General features: G+C 42.9%; 2 protein-coding genes across 5 annotated transcripts in view; one reads left to right on the top strand and one right to left on the bottom strand.

Annotated features, from left to right (window-relative positions):
* Positions 1-15,172, bottom strand: part of APOO (apolipoprotein O) — a 55,637-nt gene extending 40,465 nt beyond the window's left edge. For all 4 annotated transcript variants that reach the window (XM_054715642.1, XM_054715646.1, XM_054715644.1 and 1 more), the window contains exon 1: positions 14,945-15,172. In XM_054715642.1, coding sequence (XP_054571617.1) covers positions 14,945-14,953 — 9 coding nt within the window. In that variant the 5' untranslated portion in view covers positions 14,954-15,172. The remainder of the gene's footprint in view (positions 1-14,944) is intronic.
* An 85-nt stretch (positions 15,173-15,257) lies between these two features.
* C1HXorf58 (chromosome 1 CXorf58 homolog) overlaps positions 15,258-20,028 on the top strand; it is a 38,396-nt gene continuing 33,625 nt past the window's right edge. The window contains exons 1-2 of the mRNA XM_054715650.1: positions 15,258-15,472; positions 18,444-18,579. Coding sequence (XP_054571625.1) covers positions 18,464-18,579 — 116 coding nt within the window. The 5' untranslated portion in view covers positions 15,258-15,472; positions 18,444-18,463. The remainder of the gene's footprint in view (positions 15,473-18,443; positions 18,580-20,028) is intronic.

The following is a 20,028-nucleotide window of genomic DNA, read 5'->3' on the forward strand; positions in this document are numbered from 1 at the left end:
GCGGACTGAAGGGTCCCGGGTTCGATTCCAGTCAAGGGCATGTACCTTGGTTGCGGGCACATCCCCAGTGGGGGGGTGTGCAAGAGGCAGCTGATGGATGTTTCTCTCATCGATGTTTCTAACTCTCTATCCCTCTCTGTAAAAAATCAATAAAATATATTAAAAATAAAAATAAAGTAAATGCCATTTAATATTAGCTAGTCCCCTATTTATAGGAAATGAGGCACAATTATGTATCGCCCACCATGTTGCACTGGCTCTCTGATCTTCAATCAACCTATTCTGCAATAATTTCCATATGAAAGCATTTTTCATGTAAAAACAAAATGCTTTTAATCTGATTCTTTTCAGCTATTTAATAAGTAAAAATGTGAAATGGATTTGTTTTTAAAAAGGTCTTTGAAAACTAACAATATAGTTGAGTTTATTCTTGTTCTAAAAAAGAACATAAAACAAAAATAAACTATGTGAAAGAATTTAGGGTAAAAAAAATGATTCAAACAATCAACAATTATGCCCAAATCAGGCTACATTGTTGTCCTTAGTAATGTGTCATAAATTGAATTAAAAATAGAGAAACTAGCCGAAGCCGGTTTGGCTCAGTGGATAGAGCATCGGCCTGCAGACTCAAGGGTCCTAGGTTCGATTCCGGTCAAGGGCATGTACCTTGGTTGTGGGCACATCCCCAGTCAGGGGGTGTGCAGGAGGCAGCTGATCGATGTTTCTCTCTCATCGATGTTTCTAACTCTCTATCCCTCTCTCTTTCTCTCTGTAAAAAAAAATCAATAAAATATATTTTTTTAAAAATAGAGAAACTAAATGAGTCCATATTCTTGATACACCAAAATAATTTGCCCTCACCCTCAAAAGGAGCATTCAGTACAGTACCTACATTTTATGTAACAATCCTGTCTAATCTGGAGGGCCACATGCCAAACTGGTAACAGGCTTTCTCTGAGAAGGGGGTTAGAGGGAAGCGGACAATGGAAACCTGATAATTACCTTAACTGCACTGTTTTGATTTTTTTCAAAGAAAAGTTATTTCAGTATTACTTATTCAATTTTTAAATAGGTATTTTCTCACTTCACATCCCTTAGGATGGTCACTATAAAACAAAATTTCAAAACAAAAAAACAGCCTGGCTGGCATGGCTCAGTGGCTAGGTGTTAACCTATGAACCTGGAGGTCACGGTTGGATTCCCGGTGGAGGTACATACCCGGGCTCAATCCCCATTGTGGGATGTGCAGGAGGCAGCCAGTCGATGATTCTCTCTCATCATTGATGTTTCTATCTCTCTCTCCCTCTCCCTTCCTCTTTGAAATCAATAAAAATATATACTTAAAAAACACACACACAGAAAATAACAAGTGTTGGCAAGGATAGAAACTGGAACCCTCGTGCACTATTGGTAGGGCTAGAAAACAGCATAGAGCTTCCTCAAAAAAGTAAAAATAAAATTACCATATGATCCAGCAATTCCACTTCTGGGTATTTATCGAAAAGAATTGAAAGCAGGGTCTCCAGGACATATTTGCACATCCATATTCACAGCAACATTATTTACAATAGCCAAAAAGTAGAAGCAAGCCCTGGCCAGTTTCCAAAGTTAAGATTCGGTTGGAGCGTCATCCCATACCAGTGGTCAGCAAACTGCGGCTCTCGAGCCACATACGGCTCGCGAGCTGTAGTTTGCTGACCACTGCCATACACCAAAAGGTTGTGGATTCAATTCTAGGTCAGGGCACATACCTATGTTGGGGTTCAGGAGGCAACGGATCGATGTTTCTCTCTCACATAGATGTTTCTCTCTCTCCCCCCTCCTTCCTCTCTCTCTAAAATCAATAAAAATATATCCTCAGGTGAGGACTAAAAAAAGGGGGGGAAGCAACCCAAGTGTCCACAGAAAGATGAACAGGTAAAGAAAATGTGGTATATACATACAATGGAATATTAGAACCTTGAGGACATTATGCTAAGTGAAGAAGTCAGCCACAAAAGACAAAATACTGTATCATTTCATCTACATGAGGTATTTAATATAGTAAAATTCATAGAAACAGGAAGTAAATGGCGGTTACCAGGAGCTGGGGGAAGGAGGAAATGGGAGTTGTTTCATGAGTATAGAGTTTCAGTTTGGCAAGATGAAAAAGTTCTGGAGCTCTTTTCTACATCAATGTAAATATAGTTAACACTACTGAACTGTACACTTAAAATGACCAAGATGTGAATTGAATAAAATCTGATAAGTAATCTTATGTTACGTAAGTTTTTAGCACAATAAAAAAAATATGGAACTAAAAAAAAAAAATGGTTAAGATGGTAAAAAAGAAAAAAATCAACGCAGCCAGAAAGAAAAATCAACAGTATGCCCCCTCAAAAGAAAAGTATTTTTTCTTCAAAGTAGTGATAGATCATATATTGAGTCAAAATTTATTGCAAGTATTTATATAACAAATTTGTAAAAGAAATTTACTTTCAATATGTGATCAAATATGGTTTCTATTTCTAAATACCTTCAGATCAAATTTTCAGCTTATAAGTAAATCTGTCTCAATATATTTGAAATAAAAATGAGAAAGTGGTATTTGTTTAAAAAAGGGGGGGGGACTTGTGAGGTTTTAAAAAAATGTCCAACTGAGGGTATAATATAAAAGTATGCCGAGAAATGAGTAAAAATGAGACTATATTTCCTTAAGTTTTTACAATAAATATTGATTTGTGTTGTGTTATGGCAAAAAACAAAAATGGCTGGCTCCTGAAGATATTATAAAGAACTTACGCCCTAGCTGGTTTGGCTCAGTGGATAGAGCATCAGCCTGCGGAAAGAAGAGTCCTGGGTTCCATTCAACTCAAAGACAAGTACCTTGGTTGCAGGCTCCTCCCCCGCCTGGGCCCTGGTGGGGGGTGTGCAGGAGGCAACCAACTGCTGTGTTTCTCTCTCTTTCCCTCTCTCTCCCACTCTCTCTAAAAATCAATGGAAAAATATCCTCGGGTGAGGGTTAAAAGAAAAGAATTTACCACAATGTATGACGATAACACCAAAAGAAGATGGGAAAAAATGTTTTGATCAGTGATGATATTTTTTGAATAATTATATTGATCAGTGTGTTTGGAAGAAATATATTGACAGAATAATTAAATCTGTCCTCTCAAAACAGCTGTTTTAATGGACACTCATTTGAATGTATACATTTGGGAACACTTATACTTCAACAACAATACAAACCACAATCACTTCAATCTGTTCCACAGTGAAGGGATTATGAAGCCAACATTTTAAGAGTTCAGACTTGAACCAACAAAAAGAACTGTCTTCTAACTATGACAAACACGGAAGTATTTTATGACAAACTTTCAATTCTGTACTAGAGTAATGGATATTCCCTAGTTCTTTCTCATCCACTATAAATACATTGTGATCTAGAGATGACTAAAGAAAAAAATGAGGCTGTTTTCAAGATTAACATTTACCTTTTTCTTACAGAAAACCAACTTCTATTTTATCTTTAGAAAGCAGAATTCACCACAAAATTAGGTCCGCAAAGCAAAGAAATTATGTTTCATCTGTAATTATTCCACTTCCTACTCATTAAAAATACTTATCAGATCTTATTAAATTCACACAAAGAAATCATAAAGTTGTCTGATAAACAGGAAGGAAGAAACCTCAGGGGCAAAGAATGAGATAATTATTTCTTCAGACAGATTTTGAGTCATCTGGTTAGGCTGTACTGGCTTCACACAATTGGAACACAGATGACATGTAATGTACCATGTTTCAAATATTTTTGAACTTCCTCATTCAGACAAAAGTTTACCACTGCTTTACCTAAATCTCATATATATACATATATATAAATATACACATATATACACATATATATGTATATATATATATGTGTGTGTTACACATATATATATGTGTGTGTGTGTGTGTGTGTGTGTATAGGAATGCATCCCAAAATCCACTTATTCTTTTCTGAGTTAAGGGAACATAAGTAGGAAAAAAATCACAAGGGAACATTTACTTCAAGGCTTGCGTTTCGAATACTTCTATATTTTCAAGCAACTAAAAAAAAATCTACATTTTCTAAGAGGAAGAGCTATTCTGTCAAAGTAAAGTCTATTTAGAGTTCTTTCCTAAGAGATCACTGAGTGTACAGAGAACGTTTCCTATTAGGTTTCGTTTCCTAACAGGCCACTGTGTGCACAGAGAATGCCAAATTCACTGGCCACAACTGCCTTCCACCTGAACTCAGATAGTGACTGGCTTTTCATCTTTAAGGAAAAGAAAACCTAAAATTTTTTTTGAAAAAAAAAAAACACTCATGTGCAAGGCTCAATTCAGCTACAATAATCTGGATTCATAATGAAACTTTCTGCTAAAATAAGAACTTATATATATAACCCATGGACATAGATAATAGCTTGGTGGGAGCAGGGTGGAGGGGGTCAGTGGGGGGGAAGGGGGGACATCTGCAGTACTTTCAATAATAAAGATGAATTTTTTTAAAAAGAAATAAAAATATTTTTTAAAAAGGAACAAAAACAAGAAAAGTCAGTATTTGTACTATATACAACAATTTTTTTAGAGGTTCAGTAACAATTTTTTTTTATTGTCTAAAGTTTTACATATGTCTCCTTTTCCCACCCCGGGTAAGCCCCACCACCCCAGTGTCTGTGTCCATTGGTTATGCTAATATGGATGCATACAAGTCCTTTGGTTACAACCATTTTAACAGTGCTCCCAAATGATGTGACTTCATAAGCCGGCTCAGAATAAAATATTAGCCAAGTGAGGTAAGCCATCATCAGAGGATTTAAGTAAAGTTGTTGGGAGTTCCCCTATCGCTTGGTGCTTACTTACTCACCAGTTTATCCCGTTTCATAATGCAACACGTGAAGCAGCCCCTCTAGTGGAAGAGGAGGTTCATTTCAACATAAAGGAAACAGGCTGCTATTTAGAAAGGACTGACATTTGTGGAATGGGGGAAAAGAAAAATGAACCTTGTTATTTTCATATATCCTATTTTAAAAGACCATTCAAAGGAATGAATAGACATATCTGAAAAAAAGAGACCACTGGGTATCCCTCCCATTAAAGCAGTGAACATGCAGTTGTGACTCTATCTCTAGCTCCCACAGAAGGCTCCTCATTCTCACCCTACTGAAGACATCCTTAAGTTGGAGCCAGTGTGGGCTCTGAATAAAACACACTACATTGCTTCAACGAGTCAGGAAGAAGTAGGCAAACAAAGGGTGACTGTATTTAAAGTGCCTTTAAGACAATATTCATTCAAAATACAACTGTACTATCTGTAATGCTATTATCATGAAGATACAGCTTAATATTCAAAGTTACAGGATCTCAGCATATTGAAAACTCTGCAACCCTTCCACTAAATTCTTGCGTATACAAGTTTTTGTGTACAATGGACACAAGTTTTAAAACCCACTACATTAAGCTCAGCAGGCGTGGCTCAGTGGTTGAGCACTGACCTATGAACCAGGAGGTCACTGTTCGATTCCCATTCAGGGCACATGTGTGGGTTATGGGCTCCATCCCCAGTGTGGGGCATGCAGGAGGCAGAAATTGGTACTGTTCAAGCTTTCTAATAAAACTGGCATGAGGCCATGCAAAAATTAAGAAAAAATCAGCAAAAAAAAAAACACACCCAAAAAACAAAAAAACAACTTCCAAGTTCAAAGATATATCTTTAGATTGAGATTTCCCCTGAAAATATCTGCCTAGTTTCATATTATATGCACTAACTCTAAAATTCCACTTAAGCATTATTGCAGAAAAATCAACTGACATAAACTCTTTTGATCCTTCCATTTAAAAAAAACTTTTGGTACCTTCCTGTCATATTACAAATAACTCAACTCTCAAATTTTTGAAATAGATAGATATATTTGCTATAGAGGGTGTTTTTTTTAGAGATTTCTTATAAATCTAATTACTTGCAGTTAATTTTAAATGTACCACACAAACAAATATCAAAATTCATTTCCTAGCCTCTAAGAAGTTCCAGTTTAGTCTAGAAAGGACATGGGTGTGGAGCTCATATACATACAGATTATAAATTAAACCTTTATATCATAAAAGTCTACAAATATGCATAGGTCTCATGAGGTAATAAATTCATTTATCAAAAATATCTAGGGTATTATCTACTGTTCTCCATTTTGTCTCTGCCCCCCCCCATTCTTTTAAGGAATAATTCATCTGCTTCTGTATCCTCTTCCAGTGTTAGCTGCACGTGAGAGGCTATTTGCATTTTAGAAGTAGATGGAAGTGTGTGTTACAGTGGCCTAAGCAGAAGTCAGTTCCAAATGAGAAGTGAATTTATCCAAGTCTGATCAACTTTTTTTTAAAGGGTGCTGTTCAAAGACGTTATTATTTTTTTTTTATTGAGTTTTAGAGAGAGGAAGGGGGAGGGAAAGAAGGGGAAGGGAGTGAGGAATGGAGAAAACGAGAGAAAGAGACAGAGAGAGAAACATAATCGGTTGCCTCCTGCATGTGCTCCAACCAGGGATCAAACCACAACTGCCCTGACTGGGAATCAAACCTGAGACCCTTTGGTACACAGGATGATGACACTCCAGCCAACTGAGCCACACTGGCCAGGGCTGGTCTACTTTATACAGTCCTAAGTCCACAGTGCTAACCTGAAACTCTAGATCACTTCAGGGGACAAGTGTGCTGCAGGAACTGAAAATACTTTACATTCATATTGTGCTTTGTAGTTTACTGTGCTTTTCACATACGTTATCTCATTTGAACCTCCCAAATATCCTGTGTGATATGGAGGGGCATATTACTGTCCCCACAGTACCTTGATAAAGGGACTCCGAGATAAAGAAACCTCATTAAGGTCACTCAGTTAGAAACCAGAAACACTACAACTGTTTTTTTTCTTCTTTGTGATCTACCGCCCAACATCTTTGAAGGGTAAAAAGGAAAAAACATCCAATTAGTTCTTCACATAAATAGGTATTTAGGTGAGTAAAAATGTATTCACTAGAATTCCTCATGGAGAATTGCCTCAGAGATGCTTAAATTGTAAGGGGGGAAATCTATATTATCTTACATAATATGTGGCATTTAAAATAATATTCAAGTAAAATGAAGTTATAGTATTTCTTTTCCAGTTTACAGATGATTTTCCTTTCCATTTAGCAGTTTGTACCAGTAACATATTATTCTCCCCTCAGTTTGTACCAGTAACATATTATTCATGGTAAGGAAATTAATTTCAGAAAGTAAGATAGGCAATAAAGGCATTTACATCAAGACCAAACAGGCCCACCCAGCATGCTCAGTGGTTGAGCATCGACCTATGAACCAGGAGGTCACGGTTCGATTCCTGGTCAGGGCACATGCCAGGGCTGCAGGCTGGATCCCCAGCATGGGACATGGAGCAGGCAGCCGATCAAAGATTTTCTCTCATGACTGATGTTTCTCTCTCTCTCTCTCTCCCCTCTCCCTTCCTCTCTGAAATCAATAAAAATATGTATTTTTAGCCCTAGCCGGTTTGGCTCAGTGGATAGAGCGTCAGCCTGCAGACTGAAGGGTCCCAGGTTCGATTCTGGCCAAGGGCACATGCCTGGGTTGTGGGTTTGATCCCCAGTAGGGGGCGTGCAGGAGGCAGCCGATCAATGATTCTCTCTCATCATTGATGTTTCTCTCTCCCTCTCCCTTCCTCTCTGAAATCAATAAAGACATATATTTAAGTATATATATATTTTAAAGACCAAACAGCCACAAAGAATATGTGAGGTAATAATGCTCTACAGCCCAAAACATGGTCACCTTAGGTTCCTCTGAATAATGCTGTGAGTACAAGTCACATCTCTGTCCTTACCGAAGGAACTGATATAGACGAGCTTTCACTATATTTCCTCTTCTCGAGTCGAAACGTCTGAGGATTCTCCCATCTCCAGCCCACATCTCTCTCATGAAAACTCCATACCTTTGGGTTCCATACCAACTGAATCTCACCTCTTACTGTCCACAGATATTTCAATAAGCCCAAACCTCTTCAAAATCAAATTATCATCTTCCCCCAAACCAAACTTGGCCTTCTTCCACTTTCCCATTTCAGTGAATGGTTCTAACAGCCACTGAATTTTCCAAGCCAAAAGCTTGAAAATTCTCCTTCTCTCTCCTCTGCCACATCCATTCAACTACCAAGTTTTGAATAAATACTTTCGGAAAGCGTCAAGAACGTGTACCACCATAAGTAAAAAGGGAAAAGAATGCTGTGGCAACCTCCTACAGCCAATCAAAAGTTAAGAGGCCAATTAAAAGTTACTAAAAGCTCACATTTATCGAGACTTACTTTGTGCCAAGCACCATGCTAAGCTTTAGGTCTGAGTTAATTTAATCCACATAACAATTTGAGGTTGGTGCTAGTCTCATCGTGTTTTACAGATGAGGACACAGCTACAGAGAACTTTGGTATCCTGCCCACAGTTCCGCTGAATTCTCACTTCTGTGTCCTTGGGAGCACTTTTCTGCTCTACTTGGCAGGCCCTTTCAACCTTGTCTGTCCAGCTTCAAAGGTCAACGCAAGCACAGTCTCCTCTACAAAGTCTCCTGAGGCCCCCTGCTGGTGCTTGCTCCTTAAGTCAGTGGTTCTCAAAGTTGGCTGCAAGTCTAAAACCTAGATGCCTAGATCCCAACCCTAGAGATTCTAATGGCATTGGTCTGGGTGCAACTGGGGCAACGGGACTTATAGAAGCCCCCCCCCCCCCCAGGTGGTTCTAATGTGCAGTCAAGATTGAGATCCACTGCTCTACATTTCCCCAACACTTTTACATTCGAGTACTTACCTCACTGCATTAGAATGGGCTGTTAGTTTGTGCTGCTAATAGCATTGTGAGATCCTGAAATGGAAGTTTCACAGTCACCTGGGGATTTTTGTTGTTTCAAAACTAGAGAGAGATTCCTGGACCTCACTTATAAACTAAATATGATCTGTGGCCAGGGCCCTGGAAACTATTTGTCTCTTGACTAATTATGATGTGTGGCCAAATTTGGAGACTCCTAGGTAAGAACTGGGTCTTTTCATTTGTACCCGCCAGGGTACAGCACAGTGCCCAGCTCATAGGTGGACCATGATGAGCATTTGTGTAATGAATAAAATCTAGTAATGTGAATCTGGGGATTGGGTGTATGTATTCCATATTCAACCTTCCTGAAGCAGCAACCCTGAAAAGCTGCTTCTTGCAATGAAATGCAAATACTGGGCAGCTTTTCAAATGTGTTTTATAATCCACCAGTGCCCTCTGCTGGCCTAAAGATGAACAGCTAAATCAAAACCGGTTCCAGTTCAAATATTAATTGTATATGCACGTAACTAGTCACACACACACTGTACTTTTTCCACCAACACCTATACTATCAACTCCTTTGCCCTCAGGTCCTAGGTGACCCAAACTGATAACGCCCAAACCCAAATCAATTCTACTGTTTGCTCTGTCCCCAGTCCTGGGCTACAATCATGATACACCTGCCCGAGCAGCTCTCAGCCTCTCACTTATCTCGTTTGTTCCTTGGTCAGTGCTCTTCCAAATTCCACCACAGTCATAAAATTACTCACCTTGAAAACACAAGAAACCATTCATCTACCAAGTTGCCTCAGTTCTTGCTATTTAAAGTATGATGGGCGACCAGCAGCCTCTGTATCACCCAGGAGCTTGCTTAAAATGGAGAATCTGCCCTGGCTGGGTCTTGGGTTCAATTCCCAGTGAGGGCACATAGATAGGTTGCAGATTTGGTCCCAGGTGGGGCCCATTCGGAGGCAACCAATCGATCTCATTCTCTCTCTCTCTCTAAATCAATAAAGATACCCTCAGGTGAGGATTTTTTTTAATGGAGAATCTGAGCCCCCACCTACTGAATCAGAAGCTGCATTTTAAGAGTTGCATGCACATTACAGTTTGAGAAGCACTGGTTCTCAGCTATTATATCTACCAACAACACCATTTTATGACAAATATTTTTAATGTATTTTTTTTTAATCCTCACCCAAGGATATTTTTTCCATTGATTTTCAGAGAGAGGGAAAGACACAGAGAAATACCAATGTGAGAGAAACACATTGATTGGTTGTTTCCTGCACGTGCCCCAATCGGGGCCCAGAGCTGGGGAAGAACTTGCAACTGAGGTACATGACCTTGACCAGAATCAAACCCCTTCGGTCTGCAGGCCAATGCTCTATCCACTGAGCCAAGCCGGCTAGGCAAAGTAATTCTTTTGCTAGCCTATCTAATAAAGGGGAATATGCTAATTGACTGTCATGCCCTCACAAACATGGTGGCGCCCGCAGCCCATAAGGAAGGAATATGCTAATTGACTGTCATGCCCTCAAAGATGGCAGCGCCCACAGCCACAAGATGGCGGTGCCCAGTCCCCTCAGCCCTGCCGGGGCAGCAGACACGCGGCACTGCCGGGCCCGCCCCCAAGCAGGCCCGGCTGCTCTGCGCACCAGACTCCAGAGTCCCCCAGTCCCCTCAGCCCCCCAGCTGCCCAGGGCCGGCCAAAGGTGCAGGCAAGCCTCGGATGGCGGCTGCCCAGCTGCCCAGGGCCAGCCCAAGGGACGACCAAACAACTGAGCAAGCAGGCTGCATGGGGCGACCAGGCTGGCAGGGGGGCCGTGAGGGGCAACCAGGCTGGCAGGGGGGGCAATTGGGGGTGACCAGGCCAGTAGGGAGGTCTGTTGGGGGCGACCAGGCCGGCAGGGGGGACAGTTGGGGGCAATTAGGCTGGCAGGGGGGCAGTGAGGGGTGACTAGGCCAATGGGGGGCAGTTGGGGGGAACCAGGCCAGCATAGGGGGTGACCAGGCCAGTGGGGGGGAAGTTAGGGGTGACCAGGCCAGCAGGGGGAGGGCAGTTAGAAGCGACCAGGCCGGCAGGGAGGGGGCAGTTGGGGGCAACCTGGGTGGCAGCGGGGGGCAGTTAGGGGCAGCCAGGCCGGCAGGGGAGGGGGCAGTTGGGGGTGACCAGGCTGGCAGGAGGGGGCAGTTAGGGGCGACCAGGCAGGCAGGCAGGTGAGCGATTAGGAGCCAGCAGTCCAGGATTGAGAGAGGGATGTCCAACTGCCAGTCTAGACCAGCAGTCGGACATCCTCCAAGAGGTCCCAGATTGGAGAGGGTGCAGGCTGGGCTGAGGGCCCCCCCCCCCGTGCATGAATTTCGTGCACCAGGCCTCTAGTCTTTAAATAAAATTAACCACCCACTTACACACTTAAATCCAAAAAAGAGACCAGTAGACTGATTTGATAACATAATGGGGAACAAAAAGGAAAGATTTGTAAGAATTATATTTCAGTATATAAATGTTCAACACAACTAAATTAAAGATGTGAAGAACAACCCAAGTATGCAGAGGGGGTGATACCATCCAGATGAGAACCACTGGACTACAATCACTGTCATCCTTCTTCCATCTCACAGGAGGGAGGGATTATCTTTCCTTTTAAAGCTGAGGAATTCTCTTTTGTAAAAGCTCCCTCCCCACATTCCTCCCTTGGCCATAAACATTGCCAAATCTTTAAATACTGCAACAACCGCAAGACAACTCTAGAATCCTGTCCCAACATGTCCCTCTAGCTTGACAATCAAGCTTATCAAACATTGTGCACATTTATACATCTCTCAAGCACCAGCCATATTAATCTAGCTTTCACTTCCACCAGTAAACCTCTATGTATCATGGAAGCTTTCCAAATTGCCCAAATCAATGAACACTTCTCCAAATTCAATTAGCTTATCTTTCTGCAATGGACACTGCTGGTTACATAGCCAGTCTCCATCCCCCCCCCCCCCGCCGCCGCCCCCCGTGTTTATGAATTCATTTCTCCTGTATGATTAAGGTAAAGTGACCCTATCCAGAGATGATCCTGTGTCTAAGCCAATCAGAGCACAGCATTCCCTTAGCGATCGACAAAGGTCAGGGGCCGATACCTGATCTAAGTTGGTCCAATCAGACTGAAGAAAGAGCATAATCCAAGCATGGTAGTTTTGTCATCTCTCTCTTGCTCTAGTGAGTGGGAGAGCATGTCTTAAAGTCATCTTGCAACCAAAGGGGAACCAATCTTACTGCTGAAAGCCAAGAAGAGAGATTGGGTCCTTGATGACATGTTCCTTGATAACATGTGTGACCCACAGGAGTCCACCCTTCCTCTGGACTTTGTGAGATAATTTGCCTTACTATTTAAACAATTGGGTTTTCCCAGCCGAAAGTATCCTAGCATAGCCTGTCCCTCTCGAAACTTTCCTCCCTTAATTTTCTAAACATCACGGTTTTGTGCTTCTACTCCAAAGTTGCTTCTCCAGCATCTGTGGCCTCCCCTCTACCTCTGCCTACTCCTTGTATTTTGGTATTCTCCAAGGTTTCTTGCATCTTTTCTACTCCAACTACATGTTTGAATCATTTCAGCTCACTCTATTATTTCCCTTGACACAGCAGAACTAGTTCCTGGCATTGCCCCCAATGGAATATCAATGCTAATGTTCCCCAACTCATCCAACTCAGGAACTCCTACTAGTCTTTCATAAGTAAACTGAAATGTCTCCTCTTTGAAGCCTCTCCTGAAGTCCCCATGGGTTCCTTGCCTTTTTGTGCCACAGACTTCTTTGGCTGTATGATGAGCCCTATGGATCCCTTCTCAAAGTAATGCTTCTAACTGCATAAAAACGCTAATTCTATTGCAAGTTATAAAAATCTTTTTAAAACCCAAAATCTGATATAGTACTATGTGCTTCTTTATTAGCTCATTAAAGAAAAAGATCTAACAGTGAGTCCTATAACTACAGTAATTCTGAAGTAGTGATGAGCATAAATGACATGTGCAACAACTGTAATGTGATGTGGAAAAGTCTGTGACTTGCATTGGTTTTGGACTTCTACTGGTGACAGGTACTGCTAATACTATTGTGACTTGTTGCTACAGTAGCTTAATAAATTAATGGCTCCTACTGAACCACACCTCCTTATATCCATGCTCTTATGTAGTCCCCCACCACATTGACTCTGGGGTTGGTCATGTGACCTGTCTTGACATCAGCAAATGTGATGCAAGCCAATAAGTTTGTACACTGAGACCTGCCCTCTTGTAACCCAGGAACCATGTGAGGAAGCTCAAGTTAGGCACATTGAGGAGTACCAAGCCCCCAGACATGGGAGTAAGACCACCTTGTAGTATAGCCACCAACTGAATTCATCCGCTGGCAGATGCCAACAAAACTGCCCAGCCAACCCACAGATAGTGAGAATAAATCAGTTGTTTTAAGGTACTGGCTTGCAGTGGATCATTCTCCAGCAATAGATAAATGACACAGTTATTTACATTCATAATAGGAGAAGTTGCTAAATTCCAGTTAGAGATTGGTGAAGAAGATTATTTTTCCATCAGAGATCAGGGACTCCCTAGATCAGTGATGGGCAACCTTTTGAGCTTGGTGTTTCAAACTTCGCCAAAAAACTGAGCATAACTCGGGTAGTGTGTCCCTTTGAGGAAAAAAACATTATTTCACAATATTTATAGTTTAAATAACATATATGTTTCATCCTCGGCATGCGGCCGCCTCAGCGGCCGCGTGTCATCAGAAATGGCACTGACACGCGTGTCAGAGGTTCGCCATCACTGCCCTAGATTCTATCCAAACACTTTTGAGGGGATGAGGACCACTCGTTAAGAAGCCCTGGTTAGGCAGAGTAGATCCTGCTCTCCTTTTTACTACCACACAGTACATTGTTGATACCCATGTAAACTGATCACAGCATATCCTTTGTCATTGCAGCCCTAAAGCTGAGCTGAGCTTCTAGCACATAATAGGTGGGTGTTCAACACAGAGTAATCAAATGAATGCAAGTTGCCTGGGATCTGTCATCCTGATTAAACTGTGAGCTGCCTGAAGACAAAATACAAGTGAATGCTTAGATGGTAGCTCTATGTGCCAGAGACCCTTCCAAGTGCTTTGCCCTAACTTATTCCTTATAACAACCCTATGAGGTACATGCTATTCCAATTTCACTAGTAGAAAAACAAGTACAAAGAGGTTAAGTGACTTGCTCAAGGTCACACAGCTAGAAAGCGGCAATGCCAGGGTAAGAAGGCAAAATCTATGTTCTGATTTTATAGCCTATATTAATGCACCCAAAGCACACTGCAGGAGCTCAATAAAAGTTTTGAGCAGTATTTTTGAAATTTCATTAGCATTATTTTATGGATATTATGCTTTTTTGCAGACAAATTTCTGGTAGCTTGTGATCTGTTTTTCAAGACAGAGACTATCATTTACTTTTTTAAGTAGTAGAATAATAGCTTCGTTAAAATGCAGCTTTTCGATATAAGTTTTCACTGTACAAGTCAATTTCTTTCAAAGGACGCGAATTCATAAAATGTAAAGAAAGAGGTCGACTTGTCCACACTAAATAATGTTCACTAAGGAGGGGAGCAAAACTCCAGCTTCCCCCCTCACCCAACTTCTCCTAGGCCATCAACCCCCACATCCTACAGCACCTTCTCAAGAGGGTGGCCCTCCCCCATTCATACACAAGGTTCTGAAATCTGACCCTGCCAAGCAACTAAAGCCGAACCCCGCAGAGCCCCGAGATGGCCTCATCCTACCCACAAACCCAGGAGGGCACAGCGGGGAGAGGGTGGGTACTTTGGGGGGTACTTTAATTTTTCAAAGCGTTTTATTCACGAGAATGCGACCCAAATGGTCCCACCCACCCTCCCCGGAGTCTCACGCCTCCGCCCGGGCAGCCGTTGGCTCCGAGAGGACAGGTGAATGAACCGCGGCACCAAGATGCAGCCGGCCCGGAGGCGGGAAGAACCTCAGGGCCAGTAGGGCCTGGTCCCCAGAGAGGCTCCGGGATACCGGGAGGGAGCGGTGACAGCTGTGACCCGGCTCCACGCTCTCACCTTGAACATGTCGCTGGCAAGGCGGCTCTGGCGGGGTCACCCCGACCTAGGCCCCGCCCACTAGAGAGAGGCGGCTACGGCGGCCGGATAGGGTCTTGATTCTTCCAACCGCCAGCGGGCCGCCGAGCGGGTGGTGGTGGTGGTACAGCCGAGTTGGTCCCGCGAAAGCTTAGTTCGGAAGCGAGGGTTAGAAGCGACGTCGCTAAGCTGCAGCGCGTCGCGCGTCGCGCGACGGGCGAGCTTAAGCCCGCCTCCCGCAGGCTCCGCCCCTGCGCCGGTGGTTGCTAGGCGACCAGAAAGCGCCCGCTCCTTGTGAGCGGAACAAGCGGGGAGCGAGGAGGGAGGCGTCGGACGCCTCGCGGCTCTGGGAATCGGCTTTCGCAGGCCTGATTGGCCACCCAGCGGCGTGGGCTGAGAATCTTGTGCGCGAGGCCTCCGGGCGAGGGCGCCTGAAGGGCCTTGGGCAGCTCGGAAAGCCTCGGACCCGGAAGCCTCCGACTTCGGGGGCCTGGATTTACCTCTCAAAAGGTTTTCAGATTTATTTTTTTACCGTGGGCTGGAGTTTCTGAGGTCTTAAACTAATTCGCTATGTCCTTTAGTCTCTAAAGGACCTAACCTTTTGTTTTCTCTTTGATATACTAAGTGCGTGCCCTTCACTGGGAATCCCTTAATACTAATAGAAATAAGTAATAATTATCCTATGAACAAGGATAGTAAGCTCTAACACGGCGTTTACTATGTGTCCAGCTCAGCCCTCAACTACTTACACATACTTATCTAATCTTTTGGATAACCAAAGTAGATGGGCATGATTATTTTTCCCAACCTAATAGATGATAAAACTGAGGCACAGAGAAGTAATATGTACAAGGCCACACAGAAGGAAAGTGGGAAGCCAGGATCAAACCTAGTCTACCTTTAAAGCCTGTGATCTCACGTAAATAATTGGTATAATGTGTCATAATGGGGCGGGGGGGGGTGTGTTCATATTTCATCCTGTATTTCATGTCCTGACCCCATAGAAAGTGTAAAGCAGGCATCCGGAAGATTTGGGAGGTTTGTGTGGTGGCATGTCACTGCCCTCCAGTCAAAGACCACTTGTAACACCAGTATAGTTTAACAACTTGGGTTTATTTCTCATTGCTGCAAGGAAAACGCACACTTTGGGACACAGTGGGGCATCTCAGTAAGAGGGTGTTGAAAGATTTATTATAGGATTTGGGCTTCTTTGGGTGATTTTTGGGGCGAGTTAAAGGAAACGGGGCTTTGCTCTGGATTGGGTGTCGTTAGGAAGCCAGTGTAACACCAAATCCCAGCTGTGAGTGCCAGGCCAGATCCCAGATGTTAAAGGCTGCTTTTCTCCTTCTCAAGTGAATTGTATGTTCCAAGCTACCACATCCCTACGGAGAAATATTGAGAAGACTCTGAAGGCTCTGCATTAGTAGTGGAATGACATATGTATATAAAAATGTGAAGTATAGTGATAAATTAGGGCAGGAGTTTTTAATTTGGGAAGTATGTGAACTTGGATGGGGAAAAATTACAACTTTGTTTTTACTAACCTCTAAATGAACTTTACCATTTCTTTCCATTATAGTGCAGGCAACAAACCACAGTAATATCAACAGTACCTGTGACTTGGTCATTAAGAGAAAGCGCAGATGTCTTCATATCATGTTTTAGTCATGAAAGATTTCTTGAGATATCATTTCTACTCATTTACCACTTCACAAGTACAGTAGTGATTAGAGCTCTCATTTTATTTAATGCAGAAAGAAGGCACATATTTCTGTAATTTGTTTTTTTTAAGATATTGTCACAGTGATTTCAATATAATTGAAGTTTTCTGGAATCCTACATATATTACGTTGTGCGTTTTTAAAAACATAGTTCTTGGGAGGAGTCTGCCCATAGGGATTCACAACACCAAAATAAAGATAAAGAGCCCTGGCCGGTTTAGCTCAGTGGATAAAGCGTCAGCCTGCAGACTGAAGGGTCCCAGGTTCGATTCCAGTCAGGGGCATGTGCCTTGGTTGCGGGCACATCCCTAGTGGGAGGTGTGCAGGAGGCAGCTGATCGATGTTTCTCATCTCATCGATGTTTCTAACTCTCTATCCCTCTCCCTTCCTCTCTGTAAAAAAAATCAATAAAATTTATTTAAAAAGAAAAGACAAAGAGCCCCTGGCTTAGTAGAAGAGACTAAGCAGTGACTAAGAATTTGGGAACTGCATCCAAATTGGAGTAATGCATCAAAGGATAGAAAATCAGAGATGGAATCAGATCATTTAGTACACACCATCTCACTTTACCATGGTGGGAACTGTGTTACTGAGAGTTTAAGGCAGCAGTCGCCAACCGGTGGTCCGCGAGGTCCGAAAGGTTGGCGACCGCTGGTTTAAGGGACTTGCCCAAAGTTCCACAGCTATTCCATGACAAAACCGGGGTGGGAATTTTTTAGTCTAGCATGTGAAAACCCTTCACTCTGCTAGGCATTGGGGAGTCCATAGTTAGCAATACGCCTCCTGCCTTCAATGAACTTGTTGGGATGACAACCAAGAAAACAAATTATAATGCAATATGAGAAGTACTATTAAAGAAAAACATATACAGCACTATGGGACCTTGGAGACAGGAGTGAGCAGTTCTGTGAAAAAAAAAGAAAGAAAAGGTGGAAAACTTAAGAGGCATCAGTTAGCTGGGGTCTTCAAGGATGAATTGATGTTTGCTGGTGGCAGGGAAGTCATTCCAGGTAGAGGACATGGCCTGATCAGCAGCCCAGAGTTGTAAAACATTGACTGGTTTTGGCAAGAAGTTCCTGTTCTCACAGAGTGTAGCGAGGAATGCTGATGAAAGTTGGTATTTTGAGGTTTGAGAGAGAATGGAACTAGATTGTGAAAAGGCTGGAATTGGGAGTCTGGACTTCAGCTTGGAGGAAATGAGGTGTCCCTGAAAGATTTTGTTTTATTTTTTAATATATTTTTATTTATCTCAGGAAGGGAGAGGGAGAGAGAGATAGAAACATCAATGATGGGAGAGAATCATTGATTGGCTGCCTCCTGCTCACCCCACACTGGGGATCGAGGCCACAACCCAGGCATGTGCCCTGACCCGTAATCTAACCGTGACCTCCTGGTTCATAGGTTGATGCTCAGCCACTGAGCCACTGTGGCCAGGCCCTGAAATTATTTTAAGTTGGGGAGTGAGAAGGTTGGGGTATTGCTCTAGAAAGTTAACTCCAGCTGCAGAGTGGACAATGAATAGGAGGACGAAGAGCCTGGAGACAGGGAGACCAGTTAGAAGGCGATTGGATAGATCCCTTTGTCTTTCCCACATTCCTCATAATCAAGACTGTAAACTGTAAGCAATATTAAGAGATACATGATGCCTTCCTTTTGAAGGGATTCTGGAATTAGTACAACAGTCAATGACACTTGAGTCTCATCCAAACAGTGTAATAATACAGATTATGACCTCAAATGCTTAATTTATATACTTTCAGATTACTTCATTATAAGAAAAATGAGTGGTTCCTCAAAGGCAGGGGCCACTGGTGGTGGAAAATCAGTTCAACCAATGATAGTAAACAGCTACAAAACACCTTTGCCACATACTAAAAGGACAAAGCCAGTACGACTGTGAGTAGCCAAATTTCGCCTTATATCATTTTCCACAACTGGACAGTTTACATATGGTATTTACCTAGCTAACATCAAACACTTCTTGTTTTTTAAATTATAGATTTTTGTGTTTTTAAATTACTTTTGAATTGGATAATTATTATAATTACTAGAGGCCCGGTGCACGAAATTTGTGCTCTTGGGGGGTGGGGAGGTCCCTCAGCCTGGCCTGTGTCCTCTTACAGTCCAGGAGCCCTCGGGGGATGTCCAACTGATGAGGGAGCGGGCCTAAGCTGGCAGTTGGACATCCTTAGTGCTGCCACAGAGGCAGGAGAGGCTCCCACACCTCCGCTGCGCTCACCAGCTGTGAGCCCACCTCAGGGCTTCTGGCTGAGCAGCGCTCGGGAGCGCACTGACCACCAGGGGGCAGCTCCTGCATTGAGCATCTGCCCCCTGGTGGTCAGTGCGCATCATAGCGGCCGGTCGTTCTGCTGTTCAGTCAATTTGCATATTAGCCTTTTATTACATAGGATAGTATTTCATAATTTATAAAGCATGTTAACACACATCTCTTTGATCCCAGTACAACCCTATAAAGCTGTCATTACATTTTATAAGTGAGGAAGCCGCAACTGGGAGAAGGTAGGTGGTTTGCAGAAGGTTAGACAGCTAATAAATGGCATTGGCTCAGATTCAAAGGACTGTTTCCACACTCCAGGCCTTTTCTACTCTACACCTTGTAGTCTGCGTTTTGCCAGCCAGCAGTGACACAATACAGGAATACCTCTCTTTGTGCCTATAGCCCTGTGGGGTAATGATGGGGTTGGGAGGTTGGGGAGAAGGAAATCCCTGTGACCTGCCAGTGCTGGGATGTGAACAAAAGTAAAATAATTACCTGGCCTGACTAGGATGAACCTGGTTCAAGCATAGAGCACAAAGGAGTTTCTTTTCTAGGGCTGGTCATTGGCACTCAGAAGAGAATTGGGCCTACTATAAACTTCAAAAATTCCACATTTTCTTAGCACTTGAATTAGTTAGACAGTGTCTTTTTTTTTTTTTTTTAAAATATATTTTATTGATTTTTTACAGAGAGGAAGAGAGAGGGATAGAGAGTTAGAAACATCGACGAGAGAGAAACATCGATCAGCTGCCTCTTGCACACCCCCTACCGGGGATGTGCCCGCAACCAAGGTACATGCCCTTGACCGGAATCGAACCTGGGACCCTGGAGTCCGAAGGCCGACGCTCTATCCACTGAGCCAAACCGGTTTCGGCTAGACAGTGTCTTTTTGTTAATCCTCACCTGAGGATATTTTTCCATTGATTTTTAGAGAGAGGGACAGACAGAGAGATATATCAATGTGAGAGAAACACATCGATTGGTTGCCTCCTGCACGCACCCCGACCAGGGCCGTTGACCAGAATTGAACCCGGACCCTTTGGTCCACAGTCCAATGCTCTATCCAC

Source organism: Eptesicus fuscus, chromosome 1 (genome assembly GCF_027574615.1).
Source record: "Eptesicus fuscus isolate TK198812 chromosome 1, DD_ASM_mEF_20220401, whole genome shotgun sequence".
Taxonomy (NCBI): domain Eukaryota; kingdom Metazoa; phylum Chordata; class Mammalia; order Chiroptera; family Vespertilionidae; genus Eptesicus; species Eptesicus fuscus.